This window comes from Anarrhichthys ocellatus, unplaced genomic scaffold, assembly GCF_004355925.1.
Source record: "Anarrhichthys ocellatus isolate YVR2014 unplaced genomic scaffold, GSC_Weel_1.0 scaffold115, whole genome shotgun sequence".
Taxonomy (NCBI): domain Eukaryota; kingdom Metazoa; phylum Chordata; class Actinopteri; order Perciformes; family Anarhichadidae; genus Anarrhichthys; species Anarrhichthys ocellatus.
In genome coordinates, this window is record NW_022280145.1 from 145,365 (window position 1) to 155,498 (window position 10,134).

At 44.6% G+C, this 10,134-nt stretch overlaps 1 protein-coding gene across 1 annotated transcript in view; it reads right to left on the reverse strand.

Annotated features, from left to right (window-relative positions):
* kcnh2b (potassium voltage-gated channel, subfamily H (eag-related), member 2b) overlaps positions 1-10,134 on the reverse strand; it is a 219,916-nt gene that overhangs the window by 21,689 nt on the left and 188,093 nt on the right. Inside the window, exons 7-9 of the mRNA XM_031876773.1 lie at positions 3,354-3,533; positions 2,768-2,871; positions 2,360-2,498 (exon numbers count right to left, since the gene is read on the reverse strand). Of these exons, the coding sequence (XP_031732633.1) occupies positions 2,360-2,498; positions 2,768-2,871; positions 3,354-3,533 (423 nt within the window). The remainder of the gene's footprint in view (positions 1-2,359; positions 2,499-2,767; positions 2,872-3,353; positions 3,534-10,134) is intronic.

A 10,134-nucleotide genomic window follows, 5' to 3' on the forward strand; every position in this document is an offset into this window, starting at 1 on the left:
CACACACACACACACACACAGCCCTGTGTTGCGGAGGTGGTAAATCCTGACTTTTACTTCATTACTGTGGGCTGTCCTTTCTACTTGTATTCGTCTGCCCCCCCCCCCCCTCCGTGTCCATACGACAAATAAGTGCTGGCAGGGAGCCTAGTCTTGCTCAGTGTGTGTGTGCGTGCGTGTGTGTGTGCGTGTCCTCTCAGTAAATAATAATCTCCACTTTCTTGGCTCTGCGGCCTCTATGAAGTGAATCCTGGCAGAGCTCCCCCCGGGCAGTATTTCAATGTCGGGGAGTTTCCACATTCATCATATCTGGCTTGGTGGGGGGCTTAATCTCTATTAATAACACTTCTTTGAATTACCTACAGACATCCCATTACTAACAGATGCATTCCAAGTGGTGCTTCCTCTGTCAATGGGATCGGCCTGGGCTGAGCTGCTGTGTGGAGGGACGGACCTCGGCCTCCGTGCTTTTCATCCTCATTACCTGGGAAGTATCCTCAGAGGGCTCCGGCAACCTACTAACTCACTTGCCCTGCCTCTTCCTCCAGACACCCTGCCTCTCACTTCCTTAAATTCTCCAACCGACGCCTCCATCACTGCACTTTCCTATCATTCAGCAAAGCATAGACCCTCAGTCTGGACCTTACTGTCTCACTGCGGATCTGCCTCTCATATATACTGCGTTAGGGATGCGGCCAGCGATTATTTTTACTTGAATGATTTTACACAGTTCAGTTTACTCATCAGCTGTTGTGTAATGTCTTCTGTGGCTCCAGAGGTTTCTTTAAGGCAACACATACATCTGTGTATCTGGAGTTCCTACCAACCCGCAAACTAAAATAAGACAACCCAGACCGTTTGTTTTGTGGGCTGTCTGGACCAGAAGACATGTGATTCAATGAGCCAGTCGGGTTTGGCTCCCCTTCCTATGTCACATGCAGGCTCGTTAGGATACACCCCATGACACGTCCGCTTTAAGTTAGAAAAAAAGACTCAGATCGGCCTCGAGATATTTTGCACAGAAAGTTTGCATTACAAACTGGAGGATTCAGGAAAGGTCTGATGAAAGATGCTGTCATATCATGGGAATCGTAGGATCCAGCATCTGTGGAGGTCGACCCACTCTAGGGTCTTAAAGTCAGGATATCTGGGCCTCATGCTGTGATGTTCATCTTTGAACTTAATCTGCTCATTATCTTCTTAATCTATTGATACATCCTTTGGTTTATTAAAAAATAGTGAAGAATGGGTAACTCTTAATTCTACATGTCCATAACTTCTGATCCTATCTATCGTTAATATCAGATGACATGGGCGGGGTCCAAAATCACTCATTGCTAACTATAAAGTGCACTCGATGCATCCTACACTATTTTGAATTATATTACAGAAAAGTTATGCTACATAAACTTTCAAGGATTATAGGTTTCAAGGATGATTTATCGTCATTGTGCAACACAAGGTTGCTCAACAGAATGCATTTGCAACATAATAAAAACATAATAAAACAATACAGAACAAGCAGTGCACTGCTGTAGGAACTTAAACAGCAGCAACAAAACAATCCTCTGCATAACATCTTAACATTAAACATCTTACACCAGGAATAAAACAAATACAAAGTTGTGACCATGGCATGTACTCTCTAGAATCCCATAATGCAATGTGTCACACCTTATTGATGTAACGATGGCCGTTGTGCCACTGTTCAGCTGTGGATGATGATTCTTACTACAGAGTGTCTCAAACATTCAGTAGAGTGAGAGAAGAGGGAGTGCTTGTTAAACAAAGTCAGAGTTCTTAGGAAACTTCTTAGGAGTTATGCACAAAGCAAGACTCTGACTCCAACGTACGTCTTTCAATTGTTTGTTTTATCCGACAAACTCTAAAAACTCAAAGTTAAAGTCATTGTTCAGTTTCCAATGATGTTAAACAGAACCATGAACCTAAACTTAAACTCCTGACACTGGAGAAGCTGGAAGCAGAGAATTTTATTTGTCAATAACAAAGTTGAGGATTTTCCCTCAATACAACGCTTGATTAATTATTTAATCATTTTGTACACTGCCTCGTATCTCGTAAGGTAGACACGCTATATTTTGACACTCCACCTCCCCACGGAGACAATTAAAGGATGAAGCAGAAAGTGCCTCTGCCTCTCTTCTTTCTTCCTCTTATTCCCTGTCTCCCTCCTCTTCACTCTTTGTACCCTTCTCTTTTGATAACGACACAATGTCAATGCAGCAACATCATCTCGCTCTCGTTCTCTTCATCCCTCCATCTCCCCACAGCTTGTCTTGTCCCCCCCTTTCCTGCGGTATAGAAACACCCCCCCCCCCCTCCCTACACGGTGACATACCTCCTCTCCGTTGCGGTAGATCAGCAGGTCAAAGGGAATAGCAGCCACCATGTCGATGAGGAACCAGCCCTTGAAGTAGTGGACGGCGATGCGCACCGGGTGGCTCACCACCTCGTCGTTAATGTTCACATATGTTGTCCTGAGAGGAGGAGTGCACATCATTTTAACATGGTTGACATTAATAGTTCTGATAAGACGTTTGACACTGTAACTATGAAAACCACTTTGTACCATTTACTTTAATAATCACTACTATGTTCGCTAATGCTGTGACTGATAGCTCTAACAACAGTTTGATGAGGTCAGAGCATGAGGGTCAAGGAATTAGACCTGCAGCATTGTGTATTTACTATGACTACACTGTGACTACTACTACTATACTGTAGACTCGTGTGTTTAAAGACAGACCTGAAGTTGATGAGGATGTCAATAATGAACATGATATCCACTATGAGGTCCACCACATTGAGAGGAGAGCAGGAGTAACCACAACTGTGCATGGCTACCTCTTCCTGAGAGAGGAGGAGAGAGAAGAGAAGAGGAGAGGAGAGGAAAAGGGAAGGGAAAGAGAGAACACAGAAGAGAGTAGAAGAAAAGACAGGGGAAGAGAATTATAGGCCAATGCCTTAAAAATAGAACAGCTCCGTCTGATTACCTCCTTCAAATGGATTAGAGTAGAGTTAAGGCTTTAGGATCATTTGCATACACGTGTCGACAAAACAATGAAGAAGTGACACAAAAATGGGGCTTTCAGCAGGATCCAGGCTGCGGAGCCTCAACACACTAATCAGGAGAGAACAAAAGCTACAACTGACTATAATATTACAAGAGATGCATGTCACAAGGAAGTGGAAATCATCGGTGTATGATATCACTTCATGTATCACTTTCTGTATCTTTGTTCTGCTCTAAGGATCTTATGTCGTACAGAGTCGTAAAGCCCACAGAAATGAAACAAGCTGGTCAGTGACTCTTTCCCTCGATGGGACCCCACCTGGTCGTTGAGGAGGAACGCGGCCGAGTAGGGAGTCAGGATGGCGGTGTAGATGACCAGCAGCAGGATGAGCCAGTCCCACACCGCCTTGAAGGGGCTGTAGTGCAACACCGTCCACTTGTGGATGCGAGGGGCCTGGAGCTTGTACTCTGGCAACACATCTGCGCCCAGAGACAGCACCTGGGGTAGAGAGACGAAAAGGGACACGGAAGAGATGAAGATAAAGGGGGACGAGGCTGCAGGACGGCCGGAGGAAACAGAACGAGAAGGGAAAAACAGACTACATCACCGTGAGACTGTGTGCATATAGCAGTAGTGTGATGGAGCTGAAACTACATGCACACACACAGCCTGAGCACGTATAGCGCCGCCATAAAATATACATCGTCTCCCGTGACACGCTCACTTGGGGAGCTGTAACAGCGTTTTGCAATTACAGCGATGGAGCCAGAGTCCTCTGTGAAGATGACAGGAGCGGTTCTGAAGGCACCGACCCTATTAAGGTTACCCCCCCAGGCAGCGTGCTCCCCCCCCCCCCCCCTACACACACAGGCACTTTGGAGATGCAAATGCACAGTAATGCATGGATAAAGGAAGACACACACAATTTGAAGTCGTATCCTCTGTTCCTCTGTCACAGCAGCTCTGACGCGATCCTCTCTCCCAGACGAACGACATCCTCGACGTCACAGCGCTGAACCTGCTCTCATCAAGACGGTGAATGACATCGGCCTGGGTAATGGTTCGGGTAGTCTAACAGTCCTGGTGTTATCGGATCCTACGGCAGCGTTTGACACATTCGACACTGTGGGTCATAGAAATACTTCTTGATGGACTAGACAATTGGTTGGGGTCTCTCAGTGACGGGTCCTCCAGCGGTTCAGGTCACACACACACACACACACACACACAAAGAGATCCTATTCTGCCTCACGCATTAAAACACACACCAGGAATGACATCTGGGGTATTATGGAGCCGTTCTAAGTAGCTTTGCAGAGATGGCTGCCCTGGATGCATCAGCACAGCCTGCCTCGTGTCTCGGCTTAATAGAATCACACAGTGAACCGCAGACGCTCGGCTGCTGCGCTCAAAGCAAGGGCAGGAAATGAAATAGCGAGCATTAGAGCACGAGTCACAAATCCCAGTTTTCGCTGACTTACGCCATGTGCCGTGCTCACACAATCAGTGTGTGCATGTGTCCGCCAATAAAGAGTGGAATAAGGGAGTGAGTGGAGAAATGCATTCACAACTAAGGGAGGCAGACTGTGGACCATAATGATGCTACAGTGTTGTCACATAGCTTACAATATATTGCAACTCACCAAAGATATATTACCTCTCAGACACATGTACTAAAAAAATACAAGACTGTGAGCTTCACAAAGATAGCATGCAATCTATAACACAGTCGGAAAGTATTAGAAGATGTTCATGTCATGTTATTTATTCAGCTCGACATGACTTCAAGTGAAATAGTGAGCATGCGGTGACATTTAAATGTGTTTACATCCCCATCAGATGAGCAGTGAAGGTAAAATGCCCGTTCATGCATAACCCACAACTCTAAACAGGGTCAGCAGCAGAATTAAGGGACCTGCTGAAGACAAGGAATGGGGACAAATAACAAGTGGTGTTAATGACCTGAGGGTCAAACTGTCATTGATATTGTAGCGTCATTCAACAGCCAATGTAAATGAATGGTAATGTCGTTAGGCTACGTTAAAGCAGCGTGAAACAGGAAAATATGCACATAATTATGAGGTAATTATCCATGTAATGAAATATACAATCCGTTAGTGAAAAACAGCTGACGATGTCACATGACCTGTAGGACAAAACTGGACCGCTTGTAATTTGTGTTTGCAGAAATTCAATTCAGAAAATGAGGGAATGCAGCAAGTTCTCCTAAATGATTGCTCAAGCGGCTTCTTGCATGAGGCCCAAAACTAAAGACATCCTCATCAGCACTTCATTCAGAACCATCCAATAACTACAACCTCCATTACTGTTAAGAGAGATACCGAATCCTGATGAATTCAGCAACAAACCTGTGCTCACATTTTGACAGTGTGCTGTACTTGTGTCCTGCTGTATTCCGTCTTTTTACCTGAATGTTCTAATCCCCTGGTTTCATAAAAGCTCTTTTAGTGGCAGAGGTTGCAAATAAGCAGCCACTATAAACACTGTGATACCTTCATCGGGGCTGTCTTCAGTCTGTATGTATAATGCATCTGTCCCCATTAAATAAACCATGAATAATAAATGCTAAACGTCTCCCCAATTCTGCACCAGCACTTTACTTAAGCCAAGCGATCGCTCCGCTCTTGTCAGTGACTCTGTGAGACTGTCTTCCCCAAAAAATGCATGTTTTCTATTTCCACTTCCCATTTCTATAAGATGCCAGAGCTCTTCAAACCGATTCACCCTGCATCTAAACTGTGTGACCATGTTCCTCCAAACCCCAGTGCAGCAGACCGACGGACACATTTGTATGTGGGAGGCAGCAGGCAGCAGACAGACTCGAGTCTCCGGCGCCTTCTCCAGAGAGAGGGCCGAGTGTCAGCGGTGTGTAACAATTAGGTACAAGCAAGAGTCTCACTCATGAAATGGAACGAGTAGAAGAAACACACCAGAAGCACTAGAAGGAAGTCCTGTATTCCGCTCACCTCCCTTTACCCGATTCTTTTTTCTCACTTGACTCGGTTCAGCCTCTATTACTCTTTACTACATTTCCTCTCGTTCCTGTTTCTTCCTGCCCTCCCCTTGACCTGCTAAACCCCTCTTCTTTTCTAGTTTCTACTTTTCTTCACGGCCTGGCTCTCTCCTCCTTCTGGCAATCCTCGCTCCCTCTCTCAGGCTCCCTCTCTTCCTCCACACAGTGTGCAGCCAAGTGACTTCTCACTAATCCTGCTATACCTATTGCCATTCAGCGTGCCTCCCGTCTCATCTTCCTTTCTTCTCATGCTTGAATGGCCGGGTTTTCATCCCTTTGGACGGCGCTTTCTTCCGTTGTGCTTTCATTCTTCAATTTCTCCCTCCCACTTTCATCCTCTCTCTCTCTCTCTCTCTCTCTCTCTCAGATGCCATCTCGTCTTCACCTACTGTGGCCCAGTGGCACACATGTATGTGCTTGGTTGTTAAACCATCTGTTCTATTAAGATCTCATAGCCCTCGATCTGTGTTTTTGCCTCAGTAGTTGTTCTCATAGTTACCAAAATTTTGGCGAGAAAACATTTATTTGATTTATTAAATATCAGCAAGAAATATTTCAGTGTGTGTCCTCTTTGTAATGCAGCCAGCTGTTTCATATCTAAGCCAAGTCCTCAGAATTCTGGCTCATTCAAAGGCTTTGTTTTCAAGTATTTATGAGTTTCTGTCCGAGCTTTTATCAAATCACACTTGTACGAGTCTTTTATTCTTAAAGATACTGGAACACTTCAGTGTTTCTTGGCAATGGTATGAATTATCAAAGAATAACTTTGATTATCAGTTGATTTGAATGTTTGGTTTGTGTATGTTATCGATAGCATAGCACGACATACAGTACATGTAAGAACTCCATAACTAGGGCTGCTGTATGTTGCATGTGCAGCAGTCAATGCAAACCTCCCTTCACTCAACAACATCAAGAGTTTACAGCCACGCTAGCGGCTCCATGATGAAAGCTGAATACAGACCTCGGCATGCTGACATTCTCATACTATTAATGCTAACAGGCTGATGTCAAGATGGTAATAATGTTTACCATGTTGGCCATTTCAATTACGTTCAAGTACAACTGAGGCTAATGAAAATGACAGTTCCGCAGGTGTTTGGTTATAAACCAAAGTACTGCCAGTTAAAAGGTCAGAGGATCACCTAAGTGATTAGGGTTCATCCTGAGAGGACCATGAATGTACCAAACTCATGGCAATAAGGTTAATGATCGTTGAGATATTTCACTGAAAACCACAAATGTCCATCTCATGGTGGAGGAGGGGATCATCAAATTCAGTAGTATTCATCCTCTGGGGACCACGAATGTCTGCAAATTCCACTGCAATCCATCCAAAAGTTGGAGAGATAATTCAGTCTGGACTACAGCAGAAAGATCTTTTGCTTTTCAGCACTCAACTCAAGGGCACGATATGACACAAATACTTGCATTATCTCGTGTCATGGACACATCTGTATCCAGACAGCACAAACGAACACGTTTACAGGTGTCAGCGGACACACGTGCACACGCGCCTGCAGTTCAGTGGAGTGGCCTCTCAGTTGTGCTTTCCCTCCTGGAGTAACTCGAGCTCTATTTTTAGCCGTCTGTGTGAAACTGGAAAACATTGCCGTGAGGACTGTTAAAAGTGCAGATGTCAAGACATATTGAAGTGCAGATAGGGCAGAGTTGTATTTGTGGACAGCACTGGAGGGAGACGACTTGGGGGGGGGCTGCAGATCTGACCGGCTGTGCTATGAAGACGAGATGTTTTTCTCACTTTACCCACAGCAAGCTCTTTTTCTTTTTGCTGGCATCAGTCAACAGAGTGGAATCCCCAGTCCAGCAGACAGCAGCGTCATCAGCTATTTCTGCATCACCTCTGCTGAAGTTTGACATTCATCACTTTAAATGCTGGGATTTGCCTGGACTGCATGTGACACACTGGGTTAGGTCAGTCTGAGTGTGCTGCTATTTCTAAATTAACTGCTCGGCCCAAAACTATTGAAAAATGTAATTAAATTAACATTTAGTGGCCATTTGAAGTCTTGGGCAGCACAGTAGGCTACATGCAGAAAGAATGGTGTGCTTTTTGTCTTTTAATTCAAAGGTAAAATTCAAATAGAAGCCAACGCTCAGGCTGTCCATTAGACTGCTGCAGTGTCTGTTCTACTTTATGTGACCCGGTGTGGTTTAGAGTGACAGGGGAGCAGACAGAGGTGTCAGATACATGGTATACTCATCTAAAACCATCAAACCTGTCTTATTCACTTTAGTTTCTGCAATGTCATATTTCAGTAAGATGACAGGGGGCAAATCCTTGAAGATTGAGAGAGTTTTTGAAACAGTTTAATTTAGCTGAGGTGGCTGAGGAGTAAACACTAAACAGAAGGAAACTAAAAGAGAGATGGACAGATAGAGAGACAGCTAACTAACCAGCCAAGACCTTTTAAAAATGGGAAAAAAGAAAATATCTGCTAGAATTGTGCAAAAACATACTTAAAGCTGGTGCCGAATACCCATCAGGGCTTCAGGACAGGCACCAAACAATCTGTCCCGATCAAACTGTCTCAAAACCAAAAGGAAATGACGTCAAATATTGGAGCCAAACCTCAGATTCCTCAGATTCTCAGAAACTGCCCTATTTATGTTCGCTGAACAATATGTTGACTGTTTCCAAACGCTAAGCTGTATCTGATTGATTACATCTGTAAAAGAGAGAGAGTGTGTGTGTGTGTGTGTCTAAGTGTTTGTTATCTTGAGATTATCCATTTAGTTTTCTTGTGTAAAACATAAATAACCAATGATATGAATTGTTTTTGCTTCAGCAATAATTAAAGAAGTTACTGAACATTCCTGTAAATAAGGCTTATTTGAATTTAATTGTGATGAAATATATAGAGGGAGGAAAAAGGAAGGGTTTCATTTGCATTTTAAACGTCATCTGATCCTTTGTCATTTCTTTTTTTACAGGCAACAAAGTGCAGCACCTTCATTCTCACACACACACACACACACACACACACGAGGTGTTCAGTGCAGCTGCAGTTTTAGAAAGGGTGATGACTGAACAGCCAGAGTCACCTCCATTATTAATCTTCAATCAGATCTTCTATCGGTGCAGAAGACTGAGCCACAGGCGCGCACACAGCTGCAGGAGGTTTAAACTGAGACTGCAGCAAACAAAGTTACAAAATCAAAAGGTGAGCGAAGCTGGAAAGTCAAAGTGCACGAGAACAACCCACTTTCTGTATCTTTTGAGCTGTAAAGTTTCAGTGAGGAACTTTTAACTGTTCATGAAACAGTCTCAGAAGCCTCTTTATGACCTTCATAAGTAAACGAGACCAGAGAGAAGATTGACTATTTCTATTTAGTCATTCTTAATGCTTCTCATCTGGGCCACCGAGTTGGATTCCGGCAAAATCTGATGAAATCATGCAGGTCCACCAGAAAGTCCTCCAGCTCAGACTCCAGCGGAGACATGCTCACAGTGGACAGACCAAGTTCCGGCTTTGCTGCCGCTTTTTGGCCTGCAGTGGGAAGCTCTGGCGGGTGGAAGAGCTCCACACCCAGCAGCAGTGTCTCCTCCTCCTCCAGGAGCAGAGCTTCTCCTCTCTGCTCCTCCGGTCCCCACTGGGAGCCAACATCGACACAACGCTGCTGGAGACCCAGGCCGTATTGCTGGACCCGCTGGAGAGAAGGGAAGCACAGGAGAACCAGAACCAGGGCGGAGTGGGGCAGACTGTAAAGGGAATCCGGTGCTGGAAAACACTACCGCTTTTGTCCACAGGGACCGCCAAAATCAACACAAAAAGAAAGTTCCTCAAAGAAACTCTAAAGAAAGGTTATCACATGTTTCTTATCACTTGAGAGAGAATTGGCAAAAACGTAGCGGTGGTTTACTTTGGGAAATATGCCAAAAAAAAAGAGTTACTGTACATCATCACAGTTGACGGACATCCTTAGCATTTCACAGTCACCGTGTAACTACAGTAAAACACTACTTACTGGTGCAAGTTATGTCTATCTTAAGAACTTCCTTTGGTTGTGTCTGATCAAAGAAAGTAGGGGGGGGGGGGGGGG